The sequence below is a fragment of the Dermacentor albipictus genome, chromosome 6 (assembly GCF_038994185.2).
Source record: "Dermacentor albipictus isolate Rhodes 1998 colony chromosome 6, USDA_Dalb.pri_finalv2, whole genome shotgun sequence".
Lineage (NCBI taxonomy): Eukaryota > Metazoa > Arthropoda > Arachnida > Ixodida > Ixodidae > Dermacentor > Dermacentor albipictus.
The window spans coordinates 39,592,455-39,612,879 of NC_091826.1; the positions used below are offsets into that span (position 1 = coordinate 39,592,455).

The following is a 20,425-nucleotide window of genomic DNA, read 5'->3' on the forward strand; positions in this document are numbered from 1 at the left end:
GACACGAAAGTCGGCCAATGTAGTAAAACGCTCATGCCTTAGAACACGTGCTGCAACATCGGAAGCTGCGGGTCGCGGTAAACTAATGCAGAAAAGTGAGCTTAGCGCGACGGGGCACTAGCCAACTGTTGTGGATAGACACCAAGACCTAGGAGTCATTATGATAACAATAACATAAATGAATATCTAAAAGCACGGCCATAAGTAGAACAAAATAACGCGCAACAATAAGTATCCTTACATATGCAATGAAAGCTTCAATTAATAATAATAATAATAATAATAATAATAATAATAATAATAATAATAATGCCATTGCAGCTAGTTCTATTGACGTATTTTTGTCTTGTTTTGATTTGATGAGGGAAAGAAAACATCCTTCGCAGACGTGCCCCATTCTGAGCAACTGATACATCAAAGACAGCCTCTTTGGTGGCTTCTCACACTCTTCAGAAGCACCAAGCATCTCTTCTGCCGGTGGTTGTTGCGACGATTCATCGCCGACGGCGCGTGGGCTTTCTCGCCATCGACCTTGTCACGCGGCCGCCTCGGGACATTCCACGCAGGCTGCGTAGCCGAACCGTGGCTCAGCCTTTCACTGCCGCAGCCGTCCAAACTTCTAGCTGGTCCACAGCGTGCGCGACGACGAAATGCGGCGCGAGAAGCAACGATTATGGATTACTGGCCAGTATATGAATGAATGCAAAACTTTATTTAGTGAGTTTCTACTACAGCGCATGCGCCGTATGGAAGTGGTCCCTACTTCACAACACTCCATACGCTGCTCTCGTCCCCCGAACCGTGGTTACGAACCGCAGCTGGTTTTCCAGGGCTGGGCTGCACAGCAAGGTCTTCCTTCGCTCTCTAAGGTGATGGGATGGGGCAGGGGGTTACGTTGGGGTTGGGGTTGGTGAGGAGCGGTGGGTGTTGTTGGCTAAACCTGCATTCTGCTATCACGTGTTGGAGTGTTCCTGGCTCTTGACACACGGGGCAGTACTGCCCGTGCTGGCTCGGGCACTGGCGGCTTAGTTAGCATTCGGGGATGCGGGTCTGTCTGAATCATGTCTACATGCTGTCTGCTGCTCCCTCGTTAACCTGTATAGTACTCCACTACGTCTTTTTACATACGTGAACCAGTGGCTGGCCCTTTGCGCTACCCTCCTCCCTATCCGGGGCTGTGGCTGGCTAGAGGAACCGCGCGAAGAAGTTGTACATTCCAGTGAGGTATACGCAAGGTAATCTTTATTTTATAATCGTTCCTAATTGCGTCTTAAGCCAAATTCATCGCAGCGCCCACTACACAGGCTTGGTTGCAGCAACACCGAATAAGACTCCTGACTGACCTCCAAAGTGGACCTGGCACAATGTGACGTGGAAAAAATATAAAAATAAAAGATTACTCTTTTAAAAACCACGCACATGAGTTCTTGCTCATTCGAAATAGACATGCGCAATTACGTAACTTGAATATAATCGTTATTTATTATAACGTTTCAAAGCAAATTCGGGCTTCAAAGAAACGTTGCGTTGCATTTTCATCCCATATCGACTGCGCCGTCTCACGTCGGCCTTCAAGGATTATTTTTTTGCATACCCGGTTTCCTTCTGGTTATTTCTTTTTTTGGCCAAGCACAAAACGTTTACTTTTAAATTCCAATGCTTAAATTGTTAACTCCCTTGTTATTATTATTATTATTTTATGCACCTAATTTAACCACCCGATTCATGGCCAATCCCCCACTGTGGGTATGTGCCACGGTCACTCAGGACCACCACAACAACAACAACAACAACAACAAGGCCCAACGACACCCATTGCAGAACTCTTGCTAACAGCTTCGTTGTAACGAATTGTTGAAATTTAGAAGAAATAATTCAAATATGGAAGCGTTAAGGAGGTGGTCTTTGTGTTTCGAATAGGTAATCACAACCCCGTCAAAAAAGGAAAGAGAAAGACGATGCCCGGTGCGAGCTCACGCCCATCGGTTCCCGTTCGCCGGGGCTGCGCGTCTGGTAAGTGAGCATCAACATCGCTGAGGCGCATAAAACGTACCACTGCGCACTCACCGTCAATGGGCGTTAACGGCGGACGCGATTGTCGTTAACTGCACAGCGACGCTGCAAACCTAACAGCCGCCGTCTCCATAACCGCGTTCACTGCAAACGAGCTGTCCACCTCCCGATCGCAGCTATCCAACCGAGAACGTCGCCGCCGTTGTGTGGAAGAGCGACTGCAAGGATGCGTATGTCAGGCGCAACGTCAGGCATCCCGTCGACCGTCGTAGAAGTGACCTTCTGACGCCGTGCGGGTATCGAAGTCGCTGTAATTTATAAAGCGCGCAGTATGTATTGTCGGCCTGACGTATTTACAGCGCCAGAAAATGGGCACGCAGCAACAAGAGTGGAAGAGAACACCGTCCTATCTTGTCGCCGCATGTCCCTTTTATGGCGCTATAAACGTCGAGACTGCTAAGACCAACTGGACCGTCTCTCTGCCTTAAGTATCCATCGGCGTCTTATCGGCAGCCACTTCAAGCACGTTTCGGCGCGTTCAGTGAAAAAGCGAATGTTCCGACAACCGAAGGCGCCTCGCTGGAGATGCGTTGGAAATACGTTACACGAGGTTCTTGTGCTGTAGTTGTGCAGTCTTACTTTTAAAGATTGTTGTTCGTTGCTACCTTCCTCATCCACGTTACCAGCGCAATATGAACGGCACACAAAGATAACACGCAGGCACTACATTGCTCTCGCAAGGATATAAGGAGTATAATTTAATGAGTGACACGCGTTCGCACTAATTATGCCGTGTTTTGTGGACCTTGCATCGTGCAGCCTTGCGTTAAGTAAATTTAATTTGTGGTCCAGCTTTTGTGGTGTCGTCGTCATCTCTTGTCTTATAATTATATTGCGCTGGTAACATGAACTGAGAATGTAGTTCTGCAAGGCAAGAACTTTCTGTGGTAACGAAGGAAAGCGAAGAGCGCGGAAGTCCACCGCATATTTCCACAGTGCTTTCGATTTTTTCGATCAGATGCTGAATCAGCGCGGGCAGCTTCCACGTGCGACAGTTTCGCATTTCCTAAAACGCGGAAGGGAAAAACGAAAAAAAAATGAAGCAGTGACTCAAAATTAGCGCTGAGTCGTGTCTTATATCAATATAAGAGCGGTAGTAAATAGGATATTTCTTTTCCGTAACCCAGATTAAACTTATGCGAATGAGACATTCGAACTATTTTCAAGACGCTGTTATACTTGTGCGCCGTCTTGCATCCGTAGCCGTTCCTTGATCACCACCGGAAGTCGTTCACTTGTCGAGTGGTTTTGACGATAAGCCTGGTATAGTTTAGGCACGATGAAGCAAAAATGAAAGAGCGAAAAAACACTCCATGGCACGCGTTGCAAGAACCGTCAGTGTTGTCATCTCGCAGACTCGGTGCCCAACCCGGGAGCCCAGCCCAACCCGCAGTGCCAACCCGAGCCAGTGCCCAACCCACAGGCTTACAAATTACACGTTTAAAACCAACGTTCAGTTAATAAAGAACATGGATGGAATGACTAATTAACGTTTGAACATGTCACATAGGCTTTGTATTCGGAGTTTGAAGAAATAATGTTTACGCGTGAAAGTGCGAGATGTTGGAGAACACATGTATCACATGTACGCACCCTTCGGTCGATGCCAATTATTGAACAAGGAAAAAAAAAGTCCGCCTGGGGAGACGTCAGCACGCGCTAAGGCTCTGCCTCTGTTCTAGTTCATTTGCAGGTAGTAAAGGTACATTTTTACATGCAGTACTAAATGTTTAGTCGGGTTGAATTGAACTACCACTAAGTTTTTCTTCAGCAATGAAGTGAAGCTGCCCGCCGTGGCAGCCTAGTGGCTACGGCATTGTGCCTGTGAGCTTGAGGTCACGGGACTGATCCCTGTCGCGGTGCCCGCATCTCAACGAGGCGGAAATGTAAAAAAAAAGAACGCTTGTGTACTCAGATTTAGGCGCCTGTGAAATAACCTCACGTATATTCGAAATTTATCCGAAGTCCCCCACAACGGGGCGTTGCCTCCTAATCAGATCGTGGTTATGGGACGTAAAATTGCAGAGTTAAATTTTTAGTGAAGGGATCCTGCGTTCCTATACTGGGACGAGCCACTGCGCAAAATAAGTGACGTCCAAGAGCACACTCTTGAAACAAGGAAGTGCTGGCGACCCCGCAATATGTGAGAGCAAATGCTTTCGCCGTATGCGAATCCATTTTATAGGGTTATCCTACGTGCTTAACCGATCGATGACTGTTCGTTCACTTCAGCGTGATCGCGCCAATAAGAGTGAACAGGCTCCATTGAGCAATGACAAGGGGGAGCGGAGGGGGGAAGCAAGAGCTCTCAGAAATAGCAATAAGTGTTAGTCATGCAGCGACCCGCGCAAGAGGAGTCATGTCGCATGTTAGCGCTGCAAAAGTAGTAATCGTATTCAGGCACCTCAAAAAGAGTAACCTCATGTCTTAGTGCCACGAAAATAGTCATAATGTGTCTTAGCTCGCTGAATGTGTTCCATTGTATCTAAGCCCGCACAACGGGAGACCCGACGAACAACGTGCACTCTCTTCTAACTGATCTCGTCTGAAAAAGAACATGGACGAAAATAATATACTGCGTGATTTATCGATAGGACCGGCGTTCACGCGAGAAATAACATGGACACAAAGATGGAATGGAACTCAGATACCGAGAAAAAATTCACCACGAGGACTTGGTTAAGACAAATTATTATTATTACTCGATGCAGAAGTGGCGCCAACACACTTTTTCCCTAGACGGCGTTCCTCTACCTCTTTCACCCACGTGTAATGTCGGTCGCTAGAATACGAATTAAAACTATCTACTGGCCCAAACGTTAAGTTATACAAAAGCACACTCGAGTCTTCCCCTTTTCCTTGAAGTGTGCGGGTTTAATCACATACATCATTTTTCCCATTCTTGTTCCTCATCTATTGTTCTTTACCCGTTGCTTTCGGGCAGACAGGCGTGCTGCATAGTATAATCTATACAGTTGAATGAAACCGCATTACTTGCGCCTTGTCGAGTGTGTAAGGGCGTGCTAGAACCCATTTCGTACCTTTCTTGGGAAACCAGGGGGGAACGCATGATCCGGGAAAACGTAACATGCGGTAACGACTGCAGGAGCACTGCAGATGAACCAAAAGTTACTCTTACGCAAAATTTTAGTTGAACTTGAATAGAAGTAAAACAGACTATTGTAAACCCTTTAAGTTGGAACAATTGAAACTTACTGTCAACACGTGAAGTGACCGTTTTCAGCGGCGATATGCGGCAGTCAACACAGACGCCGCCAGTGGATGATGCCACGTCGCTGGCGCACCGGTGGACTTTATGGACGTAACAGGTGGGACGCCGAACTTGACAAACAGTAAACTAATAGGCATGATACTACAGGTAGTAAACGGAAGCGACGTTTCAGAGCGTAAGAGCCGAGAAAACGTAACAAACAGTAAGGTATCAATACTGTGCTTCGTGTTGTGTTGAGCCTTGCCCCAGGCATGTACAGCAACCTGAACGGTGTTGGCCGAGGCCCGGCTAGCCCTTATACACAACCCTTCTTTACCATGCAGCTGCGGCAGCTGTCCCGGTGCCGTGGCTGCGAGCGGGCACACGTAGCTGGGGACCATGAGTCCCAGCTAGATGAGCAGCTCCGGTTCCGGAATACAGGAACACAGCGACGGTTTTCGGCCGCACAGCGACGAGGAGCCACTGGTGGTCCCATTCTTGTTGACCATTCCTTTCGCTGAGACCGTAGAGTTTAGTGTAAAAACGTGAACGGATGACTGGCACTATACCGCACTGTTGGTTGCGTGGGAATACCGGGATGCGGTGGCTTCGGATTGGCTCTTTTGTCGCACAGCCAAGACAGCCGTGACGACGCGTCTGGCTAGCAGCGTTCCGTCTGTCAGAGTGATCCGTCATATACTAAATCAACGTGTAAAAGAGTTATTTTAATTCCGCGAAGCCGTATCCTTATTTGACCAGGAGGGCTCGTGTTGGGTAGTGCAAATATATTGACGGTGATAAATACCGGTGGTCGCTTAAATGAGGAGGAAAAATACAAGGCCTCCGCTTACTGGGCGTCAGTCTGGATTATCTGTTTTTGTTTTCTTCGCTTGCTTGATAGAAGTAATAATGTATTATGGTTAACCGAGACTTACGATGATTTTATACTAACACAGCGTATGCGGAAATGATTGTTTTAAACTTCAGCGCCACGTCGAGGCAAGCCTGGCATGCCCCACGCCAGCATACCAGTATTCCCCACGATGCCTAAAGCTCGTCAGGAAATTCGCATGCACGGTGACGCCAGGTTTCCGTCTGGGCAATATTGTGCGAAACACTGTGGCTGAGACAAAGCGACAATCGTCCTACAAATGGGAATGCAAATGCAAGCTGTAACGCATCCGGGCCGCAACATTGCTTGGACAGTGGACCGGTGCCATGGGGAAAATTGGTCTGTGCACTGCTGTAGCATGAGTGGCAATTCGCTGGGATGTTGAAGACTCGGGATCGGCATATTCCTCGGAGAGCCAGGGTTTTTTTTTCTGGGCTCTGTCAAATTCGACGACTTGCCGCTTCTGATTGGATGCGTGTAACACTTTCCTCGAAGATTCAAACTCGAATGCAGCTTTGTGAGCGAGAAACAAGAGCGTGCTTTAGGCCGAACGAGACAAGCCGGAAGCAGGCATATGCCGACATTGCCGTTATGGCACAGTGTCTATTACGAAACTCGTATTGGTGGTGGCGACAGAACTCTCTCTATGTAGCATATGCTAAGAAACTCTACGGATGCGTCCGTGGCCTCGGTGGTTGAGATGCGCGCGCGGCCGTGTGAGGACCGCCCCATGTTCTATCTATTCATTTCTCCTTTCTTCCGCTTACCGTTTGCGCATCAGTTATTGACAACTGCGCAATAGCTAGCTCCACTGCCCAACATTGTACGTTGCTATGCAGCGTAGAAAGAGCGAGACAGGAATCAAACCCGTATACCGTAAGCGATGATGTAGAACATCGAAGTACAAATGGAAAGTAGTGTTGGCAGTTACTTTTGACAGAGCAACTGCGTGTTCCATTTTAACCGCACTTAAATTAAAACAGCTTGCGCACCTATATCTCTTACCAGGGAGAGTACATTCGTACAAACAAAAACTGTGAGTTGTCATTTGATCGAGTAACGAATTAGTGCAACGACGAATTACTTGTAAATAGCTGCTCGAACTAGTACGTGACCACAACTTGCTCAAGCGCATCAGAAATGATATTTTGGTCCTTTCGAGGTTAATCTCAAATTTCGAGAGCTTTAATGTTCCCTGATCATGGAGCAAGGTCAGTCATCTCGGGTGTGGGTAGAGCTAGCGTTCTACGCAGGGGCAGTGAGCGTTTTGCATTGGAGAGTACGGTAGGTCACAGTAAAAATGAAGAGAAACAAGAGTCGAGTATTCACTCTCCCACACAGTAATCACCCCCAACTCCCTCTTTTACTTGCAACGAGTGTAGAGCCTATATGGCCACTGACTGACGCAACACTCATCTGTTGTACGATGGCACAAAGAAGCGCCTATTTCCTTATCCTCTGCCGCGGTAAACTCCGTGGGGCAAAAGGGAACATTACAATACTGGAGGATGGCACTGTAGCCACTTTCGTTGTAGCCACTCGGCTGAGAGTCTGTAAACGACAGCGCTGCATTATGGAGCACGTTGTTAGCTATCGCAACTGTGCGCACTTTATGTGAGACAGAGCATGGTATGCCCTAGAGCCATTCGTGTCGCATGACTATAAAACAGCTTCTAGGGAAGCGTAAGACAATGGCCATTTAGAGAAATAATGTGGTAAAAACATTCCCCAAGTAAAACTTACCGTATGCAGCACTTTTCTTCTCGTATATTGTTGTAACGGGCTCAAAATTATGACAGTGGGACTAAACCGCGCGAATTTCAAACAGTCCGCGAAGCCATAAGCCAGCAACACAACGCTATAGGCATGGCTGCGTATATAATTAATGTCGTAAGAAAAGTGCTTAAAGACGTCATTTCGGTAGAGGAATACTTAAAATTTCTTGGGTAGATTTTCAGGCTAGAAAATAAATTTAAAGAACGCTGCACGTGTTGAACAGGCACAAACGTACAGTACCACTCGATTTTCACTCAGCATGCGTATACTGCAAAATAAATCGTTTTATTAGGTATTCTGGTTTTAAACTTTGCTTGCGAAGCCTTGTTCTGGCTTAGTGACAAGCGCGACGCTTGTAAGCCATAGTGCTGTGTGCGCAACGAATGACAGCATAGAGAGATACGTTCGGTAAACGACGTCTTTGCTTCAATATTCGACGTTACTTCTCCCTTTACCGTACAGGCATCCGAAAGAAGGCAGCAGTGGATCGAAGTCCGTGAGCTCAGTCGCACTGCCGAAGGTAACTGCCTCGTTCACATACGCATTTTAAGGACCCCTCACTGTGCTTTGCTATAAATGGTCTTCAAAGTTAAACTAACGGCAATTTTAACAAAAACGACTATATTGGCTACTCGAAATTCGCTTGCGCAGGCGGCTTCGGCGGGCACAACTCACGCGGCATTAGAGCCGCCTAATACAAAAATCATAAAAACTTCTGAGCTGTTGTATCTTTCCTATGAAGACTGTGGTATGTGCTTATATCTGAAACGCTGAGACAATCGCATTTCGTGGCGTGCTTCTATTGCTAGACATTCATCGCGGAATTTGACACTCCGCTAAGTTGGCCTCTGTTGAGGGTCGTAGGTCTCTACAATATGTCAATACCCCCATCACCCTTTTGTGACGTAGCTTACTGCATGAGGCCAGTCGTTTGCAGGCTGAGAGAAGTTAATGACAGCTGCGCTTCTGCTATTGGCAGGCGAAAACAAGCAGTGACTGACTTTATCCTCACCGACAGAGTGTCGAATTCAAAGAACATCTCGGAGCACAAACGCTCCGGCAGAATCAAAATGAAGTTGCCTTCAAATGTGATTGTCTTAGCCTTTCAAATATAACCAAATACTGTAATCGTAATAGCAAAAAGAAAGGTATTAAGAAGTGTATTCAATAAGGTGTTTGTGGACTCTGATATTTGGCGAATATTCTCTCCGCCAAAACGAGTAAACAGCATGCGCAAGCACATACTGCGTGGCCATATAGCATAGCGTTTTTATTGAAATTAGCAGTAGTTTAACTTGGGAAAACCCTGTGTAGTAAATGACCTGCCCTTGAAAGCATTCAGATTTGGACACGTTGGTTAGCATTAGAAAAACACAATATGAGACTTACAGACAGGGGAGGAGTCAAGTGCGCGCCGCGTCTGTCTTGACCTACATACCGCGCTGCTCAATGGTAAAGACTTTCCCTTGAGAAACGATCTACCCAGAAACCTGGTATGACTTATGCCGAGCACGGCGACCCAGTTTTCGTAGGCCGATTACATTTCCCATCTCATTACTCTGTTTTCGAGAGTTCTTGTGAGTGCCCGGCTTTGTATTCGAGCTACAGTCGGCCACAAAAGTTTAACGGGAACGGTTTCAATGACAAGTGTGAAATTCTGCTCTTTTAAGGCATAGTGTCTCTGATTTAACGAATCGCTGTGTACGTTGCAAGCACTAATATAGTCTGAAATTTTGAAATAAAGGCGGTCTGCCCAGGTTAGCGTGGTACTTTTCTTTCGCGAATCCCCTGTTTCGTACATTTCTATTGCCTACCGTATACCTTCACTCCGGTGTGGCGTCGAAGCAGTGTGAACATAACACCGTCCAGTAAGAGAACCTGCAAATGTGCCCTCGAAGAGCTTATCTTGTTTCACGACAATGATCGTCATCAGGCGGCTTTCGAGTATTCGGAGGCGTCCCCTTCGTCCTTCTCGGCCGCCGGGACCCCATGCTCCCTTCCGACGCCACCTTCGTCCCCCTCGCCACAGCTGACAGCACTGCCCGACCACTGGATCACTGAACGCGCCGACTTAGTGGACCAAGGGACGTACTGTGTAAGGTTTATTTCTCTCTCTCTCTCTCTCTCTCATTTTACACATACCCAGGAATTTTCGACGTTCCCTCCTTCAGCGATATCTGTCGAACTTCACCTCACTGCACCAGCGTAGCTCAATGGGCGGTATTCTGAAAAACAAAACAGGAAGAAATAAGAACGATATTTTAAAAAATTGACGTGGTTTCAACAACGTTCAGTTAGCAGTGTCGAGAATGTACTGCCTGCTAATAACGCCGCGCATTTACGGCACTTAGCTTTAACTTCCTTGTTGCGTTGTAGCACCTGTATTAATCCTGACCGAAAAAACGTGCCGCTATGACGAAGCAGGGAAGCTACGAATGTGCAGTAAATCAATTTACGACTGAGTGCAGTAAATATGCATCTTAGAAAAGAGCACCTTCTCGGCGTGGCTTACTGTAAGTTGTTGAAACCCCGTCGAATTTTCTTAAATGTCATTTTCTTTAAATGCTGCACATTGAGTTACGCCAGTGCATTGCGGTGAAGTTCGACAGAGTGCCAAAGGGGTGGTGCTCAGAATTTCTCGACATGTTCTTTCTTGGTCCTTCGTCATTGAAATGCGTGACGTCAGCCTTCACAATCTGAGATGTCCTCAGCGCGGCGGTGACAGAGATACAAAAGAAATTGAGAAATGGCTTTCTATTATCGCGGAAAGAGGAAAAGTGCTTCGGCAAGCCATTCCTATAGATAACTGAGGCGGACATTTCATTCATACGGAATGCGCCTTAAATACTTTTAATATTTTGGGTGCTGGATTTTGTGAGCAGCAGCGAGTTTCGCAATATATTTCTCCCGTATTCTTCGAATCTCTTTTCCTTACTGATCATTGCCTTCACCAACATAATATTTGTACAGGGCCTGCTGCAAAATTACTTGTTACTTGTAACATTACATGTTACTTGTAATTACGTGTAACAAATTACTTGTTAGCGCAAGGGCATCGGGACGACAGCCGAATAATATTTAAGTAATGGACAGGCCGTAGCCAGCAACTTGTAAACCGTAACTTGCAACACTCATACTGAGGTTTGTTAAGGTGCGGCTATTAGTACGCATTCAATTGCGTCGGGGCTAAACTTGAAATAATAATTAAATTTGATTTTCTAATGTTGTTTCTATAAGTGCGTAATAACTTTATGGTCATATGACCGCGCTCATGGTCACAACGCTTGCGAACGTAACTTAATAGAGACACTGTTGATTCAGCGCTACTCAGTTTTATTTTTGAACTCAAGGAGAGTGTGTTGGGAGGCCAGTTGGTGGACAATTTTTTGTCAACTTAAACTGCACTACGGACGAGACACCAAGGTAGACAGATGAAGACAGATGAAGACTGCGTTCGCCCTGTCTCATCTACCTCGACGTCTCGTCCATAGCACAGCCTAAGTTAAAAATAGTTTTTTTTCAGCGCCTCGTTCCATCTTGCCCGAATCGCTTCCTTCGCTTTCCATGCTTCCCGGCACAGCTCGTGCCGAAGTCCAGCGCCAAGTCTGCGAACCAGCAGATCAGCAACGGAAAACAGCTCGCTCCAGTCCCTCCTCAGTTGTTTCGTGCGGTCAAACGACTGCGGTCATGGTCACAAAGCTTGCGAACGCAACTTAATGGGCACCCTGTGTTGCTTCAGCGCTACTCAGTTTTACTGCGAAGCTGTATACCTCTACCGTCCAAGGAAATTTTCACGTCGTTGGCGTGGTAAGCAAAAAACTCCTCATACGGGGGCCTGTCCCGCAGATAGTACAATGCCGGGCCGACCCGCGGCGGAGGTGAAGCAGGCGTTAAGCACTCCCCATACGTGGGCCGATCCCCAAGATAGTGCAATGCCAGGCCGACCCGCGGCGGAGGTGCAGTTCGCCATTAAGGGGCCCACATACACGTCTTCGCCGGTCATCCTCCTTCACAGAGTGGAAGGGTACAGACAGACAGACAGACAGACAGACAGACAGACAGACAGACAGACAGACAGACAGACAGACAGACAGACAGACAGACAGACAGACAGACAGACAGACAGACAGACAGGACAAGACAAGACAAGACAAGACAAGACAAGACAGACAGACAGACAGACAAGACAAGACAAGACAAGACAGATAGACAGACAGTGAACTTTTATTGAGGTCCTGAGGGACTAGCTGGCGGAGATGTTTTTCTTTCCAGCACGTCGTCCCATCTTACCCGAATCGATGCCTTCGCTTTCCACCCTTCCCGCCACAGCTCGTGCCGAAGACCAGCGCCGAGTCGTCGAACGCGCAAACCTCCAACGGAGAACGGTCCCCATCGCTGCTTCTGGTCCCCAGGTCCAACGACGAGGTCCTCGCGGCCCTAAGCGACGACCAGCAGCCGCCTCAGGTGCCGCACTTCAGCGATGACCGCCACTGCAGCAGCGTGAGTCTCGGGTACCGCTCCAACGACCAGGCCGATATCGTCAGCGGCCAACCACAGGACAAGCGAAGGTGCGCTGATGACCCCCAGCGTATATGGCAACTAAAGCGGTAGTGAGAGCACATTTTGGACTCGTATTTTTGCTCCATATATGGAGGTCATTACCCTGTAACATACCGCCTCCCCCCCCCCCCCATAAAAAAGAACCTTTGTACGTTTACATGTCAACGCAATTCGTAAAAAACTTTCGGTTAAGTCCTCTGTAACAGCAGCAGTTACGATAGCCTACATATATATATGTAGTTCTCCAGCTGGAATCAGTTTTGCTGAATTTTTTCATTTTTTGACAAATGAATTTTACTGCTAAGTGCGACAAGAAAGCTGTATACATGAGATCGATGTACGGGGCGCGCTACTTATATTTGAACGCATCAAGCACATGTGCTTGTAGTATACCATATCACTAGATACGTCTTTAATATCCATGAGAATTCATAAGCAAAAGTTTTTTTGGGCCATGAATACCTGATTGGCCAGCGTCACGATGCGTTAAACCGTCGTTTGCCGGTACTTTATTAAAGTTATCCCGATCCCATCCTAAGCTCTTTAAACAACAGAGCTTGGCGTGTTGGGAGCGTGTAACTTTCTGTAACACGCAACCTTATTTCTTGAATATAGTGTTTGATATTCTTACATTTTTTTCCTGACATTCTTTTTTTAATATGAATTACATAATTCACTCAAATTTTATGTGCCAAATGTCTCTGAACCACCTCAAGGCTTTTCCTAACGTGACATGCAAACATCAATGTATTTCAACGAGACAAAAAGAAATCATTAGTTCCACGCATGCAGCCACAAAGGTTTCGGTTGCGGCTGATTACGGCGAGCACAGCTTTCCACATACGGGGAGATCTTTCTAAGTGTTGGCCATTTTTTTTTAATATTGCCTGTTGGTAACAACACAATTCCATTGCTTGAGCTCGAATAGTCATAGAAGTGGACACAACTTGCAAGAGAAATAGAAACACATATTCAAATAACTATCGAAAATTCGCTAATACTTCACTAAAACTTTCTTGACCTTCATCAAGAAAATTTCAAAGAAGCACCGACATTTCAACTATGTCTTTCCACATTAGAATTCAAAACTCTACCATGCGTTTCCGGTGCCCGCAAAAAGGTCGGCACTTGTCAAGTACGAAAGTTAGGAATCGTAGCTGCGCGTGCATCACGTGACGATTGCTCGCATTCACGTGTCCTGACAGGAATCCTGACACGTGTCCTGACACGTGTCCTGACAAAGTGGTAGCTGTCCTGACAGCTACCTCTTTGAGAGGCTACGTTTGAGAGGCAGCCGTGCCTTCGGGATCGATCCACATTTTCTTTTGGAAACCTCCAAAGTAAGTGAAGTTCGCATGTAATGCTATCGCACTAAAAAAACGTGAAAGTCGAAGATGTTGGCCCGGCAATCATTTGATGAAGATTTGTTGTGCTGCGTGCCTCCTCAGGGCGTCGTGTGACGTCGGGACCGTGCTACAGACGTAGAAGTACGCAGACGTAGAAGTACGCAGACGCAGAAGTACGCAGAAGACGCAGAAGTACGCAGACGTAGAAGTACGCAGACGTAGAAGTACGCAGACGTAGAAGTACCCAGACGTAGAAGTACGCAGACGTAGAAGTACGCAGACGTAGAAGTACCCAGACGTAGAAGTACGCAGACGTAGAAGTACGCAGACGCAGAAGTACGCAGACGTAGAAGCACGCGGACGTAGAAGTACGCGGACGTAGAAGTACGCAGACGTAGAAGGAGCGCTTCACAGGATATGATTTCCTGTGACGCCGATGGCTTCGACTCTGATATAGTTTCGATGAGTTCGCGAAAAGCAGACTGTTGGAAAACAAAATAATTAGCCACCAAACTAGACTGCAGTACGAGCGCGTCAACAAGTTTCCCAAGCACTGCTTGTTTTCTCGGGGGAAACAGATGCGTTTGTCACTCGGCAGACGTTTCACAGCGTAGCTGTCTATGGCTAGGATCTATAAAAAAATGTGTCCCAGAGATGTTGACAAAAATAAACCATAAGGTGGGCCGATCTTGGTGATTGTGCGGAAAGGGTGCAAGCTCAATGGCGCACATCCCTGCGGGCTCGGGGACCTGTAACGCGCCCTTGAATTGCCCACGTCCCATGTGGGACCCATGTGTAGAAACGTCAGTGTGTATGTATAGAGTAAAAAAAGTAAAGAAATAATTATAAAAGAAAACAAACACGAGAGAAATAAATAAAAATAAAAATAATACAAAAAGATGAAACAAACAACGAAGTTATGTGTTTGTGCCTTTATTCAACCGATATGACATAACCAACACATAGAACTTAATATAGCTATTGAGAAATGCAGCTTCGCTGGTCTTCCACCTTCACATAGTGGAAGGGCTCTGAATTTTTTGAATGATTGATTATGAGGACGTATCTGTAGAATAACAGCTAAACGAGTATATCTGTTAACGTAACCCTCAACTGGTGCATGCATCACTGTACCTATTTCTCTCCTCATTGTGCGTCGCTGCACAAGCATTCGTATAGTCTCACCGAGCAAACATTAGCATACGAAATTCAACGATGCAAGAAAGGCACCGCCAACAGCCTTTCGCTTTGTCTCCTTGGAAGAGAAGTCGATTATGTAAGTTTACGTCACATCATAATCGATGAAGCAATTATCGTCGTTATTGTATAGAAAGGCCAAAATTCAAATACAGCTTTCTGTTGCCAGTCAGCGTTTCGGGCACCGGCTCGGTCCCTATATTAGGAGGAACACCGAAACTGATTTCAAGAGGGCGCGCAGTGGACGAAATTGTCCACGCACAAAACTACTACATGAGAATAAATGTCAAACGGTCCGTTTTTTGTACCTATTACAGCCAATGTGCACTTTATTATGTAACTTCTTATGAAGCTGTTCGACCTTGATGCACGCCCCCCTTATGTAATGCCTTCGGGCCCTTAAGGTTGAATAAATGAAATGAAATGGAAAGCTGCTTTATCAGACAGCAGCACTTCAGATTCCAAAGAACAGTTCGCGAGTAATCATCGCTCAAAAACGAATTCGCGGTTGCCCCTCGGTACCGCTCGCGACTTGTCTCCCTTCGTCCTGCGATCCGATGCTAGGAGTTTGTGAGCGTTTCCACCGTTTTTTTTTATGGTTTGGGCGGGTTTCCCAATTGCAGCCACCGATTCTTCGAAGACATGGCGAAGAAGCCGTCGACGAGCTCCTTGGACCGGTCGGACATCGTCGACTTCGTCGTCGACAACCGGACAGCCGAGGAGACCAGGGCTATCTACAACAACTGGGCGTCCAACTACGAGGAGGTGCGAAATCCTTGCAACGTCACCTCTATAGAAAAGAAATTTTCTCTCGAATGGAACTTTAATTTAGATTCAAATCGATCGAGCGATTTTCTTATAAAAGCATTTCTGCGTTGCACAGATATTCGAAGCGGGAGGTTGCCGTTGTGCCCGAGCTTCCTTTTAAGCACCGTCGATTAAATTTTTTGGCGGCGGTGAAATTAGTAAGTTTGCAGGCACAACTTGGAACCAGCTGGAGTGAAACAGAAACAGAAAGTCAAAATGAGAAGGTAACGAAGAAGAAGAAGAAGAAGAAGAAAATGACGATGATGATGATGGTGATGATGATGATAGAGCAATAATTATGATAATGACGATGACGGTGACACTAGCTGATGCTTCGCAGAGCAAAGCCAGAGAACAAGGGAGGTGGAGAAGGGGACAGGAGGCAGCGCTAGCTTTCTGTTACGCATACTTCTTTTCTTTCCGTTCTTCTTTGCGCTTTATAATACAGTGTATCAACTGAGAGCCGTATAGGGGCTCATAGTTTTTCTATGGGTGTTTTTTTAAATAGGGAACCAAACAAATGACAAGATACGACACAACCGATTGTATGAAAATACAAACTACCAATCGATTTCACACAAAGCATTTTCAAACTATCGGTACAATACAATACAATACAATACAATACAATACAATTCATTTGTTTTGTTCCTTGTTAGAACAGGGCAAGAAAACTGCGAACGTACACCGACGAGGAGGAGTGAAGGCGGAGGAGGAGAGTGTCGCTACTTTACGAAGTTTAAGGGGTTTTAGTCCATGCGTGGCCTCCGACGAAATCAGAAGCGTGGCGCGCCGGTGCCAGAGAACGTTGACAATTGTTTCCTCACTAGCCGCACACCCAATGGCACATACTCAGTGCCAGAGAGGTCGCTAAAACGACTGAAAACTCAACTAAATTTGGCAACTCACTGGCTAACCTACCAACACCGCACCACGGTGAGCGACAGGCTGGCCCGGGCATCTCCGCTGCGTGTGTCATTGTGACGACAGCCTACGTTTCTCTTCTTTATTTTGGCCCAGGACATGACTCTGCAGAAGTACAAGGCCCCGAGCATCATGGCTCACTTCATCAACCAGGAACTGCAGGTCAAGAAGGATGCCGTCATTCTGGACGTCGGAAGCGGAACTGGGCTGCTCGGGGTGCAGGTGTAGAATCAATGTTACCGCTCTTATGATGTAAAGGTACATTCTAAACGCAGTGACGCTGATAACCATGTGCATTTTCACAATATGTGTTTCTTTTACCCCGAGAGCTGTATATGACTAACCTTCCGCAGTTTTATCGCCGTCCGGCAACAGAACAGGCTAACAGCTTCGCCGTAAAGCTTCGGCAGTGGAGATCTTCGAGCCTACTACTGCACGCGCAGAAACCAAGTGTCTTAACCACTGTGATAAACACCCCCGCTTGCAGCAGGAGAATATGTCCGAACCATATGTATGTGTCATACCAGAAGTACAAATCAAATGTCAATTGACGATAATAGTTTCTGGGAAGGCACTGTTGAAATATTTCGTGATGGTGGAATAACAGCCTTCTCTAGCCATCCTATATATATAGACATCAGGAAAATTCTGACTATGCGAAAATGTAATGCCATCACGCCAAGTAAATCTCCAACACGTTTCGGTGGTGGCGGGATGCGCCTTCCGCTAGGGCGTTTCTTCACCGCCCAAAATACCACAGATCTCTGAGAGCTCATGCACTTCGCGTCGTGCATAACGGCATGGAGCGCTAGCTTGCAATGGTAATTTATTGCAAAAACCGTTATTAGACTACATACTTTAACCTTTGCTTAGACATCACCCATAACATACCCCTTATCCCCCCCCCCCCCCAGAGAAAAGAAAAAGGAAAGAACAAGGTGCATCTTGCGGCTTTGGGTGGCGTTAGGGCAAGGTATTCACCAAGCCCATCGACTGCTACGTCAGGTCGTATATAAAATGAAGGAAAAGGGTTTATTAGCTTAGTTACACGGCTACAGTTACGGAAGCCCACTCCAAGCAGGAGCAAGTTAAACGTCCGAGTTCATGTCAGGATCCTCGGTCTTCACTCTCGAAAAGTATCCGCTTTTAATACCGTCGTCTTGCCTAGGTGAGTCGACTAGGGAATCTGAAGACTGTCCAGCAGCAAATCACAATCGTCGACTCCATTGCGATTCCACGCCCATGCTATCGCAACGCTCCGCACTAACTCCGCAGTAACTCCGCCTCCGTAAGCCAGATTGTTTGGAATATGTGGCAAGAAAGCAACGTGCGAATGCAAGGTCACCGTCGTAGTTTGGTAGCCTTGTACGGGGCCCCCTTTTTCATCCTTAACTCAGGCTGCCAGGTGGCGTGATGGCCTTTTTTGGGACCCGTCAAGAGCTGTGTCCACGCTGCGCTGACGTTTGGTGATGGATGGGTGGCCGTTTGCGTTGGGGTGAAAGTCCAATTAACGCCTTTGTGGTGTTGGGACGTAACATGCCTCAGTTAGTTCACCCAGGACAGTGCGCGGGCGGCTCCTATAAAGCACGAAAATGGCAAACAAAAATCGAAATTGAGAATGAAAGACTTATTTCTGAAACTCATAATTAAAACGAACGTTAAGATTTTGCTCTGCTTTTTCACCCTACCATTTTGACCGAATGTAAAGTGGGTGTCACGTAAAATTCTCCCCGCGCACTCGGAAACCTTGTAGATAACGGTCATACAATGCCATACGAAGCCTGTAACTAACGGGCCCTGTTGAAGCTCCACCCACGCGTCACATCTAAAATATTTTATATTTTCTTGAAATGTCAACATTCTGGCACATTCAGTGCAGGACATTCGTTGAACTTAGTAAGCGGTTCGTAAAATAGACTTCTATCTATCACGCTTACATAAGTGATTTTCTACATTCACTGTAATCAACAGCCACATTTTAAACTGTAGTCGTACTTCACCAACAGCATGGCCCCCATCCACATGCAAACTTATTCTGGTTGCTGTATTTAGTTCTCCCAGGCCAGTGGGCAAGGAAATTACGTGATTCGTATAACGACCCCCAAACAGAAAGAAACATAGAATTTAGTAATTATTTATGAGGCTGGTGATTGTATTCTACGCAATTCAAACTTGCTATTCATGTTGCCTATAACATGGCACCTATTATTTTCAAATAAAACGTTGCTGCGACTTTTCGTTGTGCCCGAGAAACAGAGAAACATTGTAATCGTTATCAATAACGTTATTATTCCTAAAGTCAAGCTTCCGAAGTGAAAAAAAACAAACAAAAGGTTTTATATAACGCGTCAAAACAGGCATAAAATATGTAATGAGCCAATTTGATTTAGCCTCTGTTTAAGACACGCATTTGGAAAGTTTCCCACAGTTCGTTCGTAACAGGCTCCCCCCCTCCCTTTTTCTTTTATTTCTCCAAATATGATATAGAGGGGTCATCTACCCTCCCTTGATACAAGGAAAACAGGCATGTAATGTTTTCGAGCTCTCCTAGTCGCACCAACAGTTTCGCTGTAAAACCAAAACTTCCAAGTCCGCGCCGCCCCTCTCGAAATTTCGGCTAAAAAAAGCACCGCTAACCTATAAATATGGGAAAATGGGCTAAGTGTGCTCCTGCATCAACGGTACTGCATTTGGAGTTGGTGTACCTACGTAATAAATACTCGCTCATTTGCACTCTTGGCCGTAATTACAGAGACCAGACATTTTGTTTCTATTGGCCATTCCAGCTGAAGAACCTCGGCTACAGCTACATGGACGCCCTGGACTACAGCGAGGAGATGATGGGCGAAGCGAAGAAGAAGAGTCTCTACAAGCGCCACTTCCTCGAGAAGGTCTCCAAGAACAACAAGCTCTCCCTCAGGGATGGTGAGTGCGGCAGGAGACGAGCAATACTGGAGGCAGTTTGTAGCAGGCGCTTCAGCAAAAGCAAAGCCTTTACTTAAACAGTGCTGATGCTTCACCTAGTTAGTACACACTATGTATACCGTATGCAATGACGCGAAATAAAAGAGGGCATAAGGTACCCAGAATAATCGCCCCCAGGTACATGTGCCTCTTGCAGTCTGTCTACATTGTCTATATATTGTCTGTACATAACTGTCTACATTGAAAAATGTACGCAGAACGAGAGACATACGTAACCCTGTCGTGGTTTATATTTCGTCAATGCGCCTCTTCAAATTAAACCTTAAGAGCACCACAGAAAAACAACACGGACGAGAAGAACACACAAAAAAATTTTGTTGTACTCTTAATACTGAATCATGAACCAACTAACCCTGCAGGAAGTTTTATCCAAATAAAATGAAACGTATTATGGCGTTCCTGGGTTTCTGCACGTCAATTCGAGTTTCAACTGCGTCAAGGCAGTGAATTACCACGAATAAATAAACGCGCATGCTGCCTGAAGCGACCCCGATCCGAGCCAGTAAAATGGCTAGCTGCTCGCTTGTTACCACTAGCTAGGGCTCCATACGCCCATTTCAGAAATCACCCCTAAGAACACCACATAGATGACGCCCTATAAACCGGGCCACCTCTAAGGTTACCAGTTATGCTCAAATTTATGGGACAGCCCCG

At 46.3% G+C, this 20,425-nt stretch overlaps 1 protein-coding gene across 1 annotated transcript; it reads left to right on the forward strand.

The window, feature by feature from the left end:
• Positions 1-1,877: 1,877 nt before the first annotated feature.
• LOC135914585 (uncharacterized) lies at positions 1,878-19,803 on the forward strand. Its single transcript, XM_070520772.1, has 8 exons — positions 1,878-2,013; positions 5,629-5,769; positions 8,415-8,472; positions 9,886-10,047; positions 12,282-12,520; positions 15,679-15,820; positions 16,883-17,008; positions 19,573-19,803. The coding sequence occupies exons 2-8, from the start codon at positions 5,699-5,701 to the stop codon at positions 19,786-19,788; spliced, it is 1,014 nt and encodes a 337-aa protein (XP_070376873.1). The 5' UTR covers positions 1,878-2,013; positions 5,629-5,698; the 3' UTR covers positions 19,789-19,803.
• The last annotated feature ends 622 nt before the right edge of the window (positions 19,804-20,425 follow it).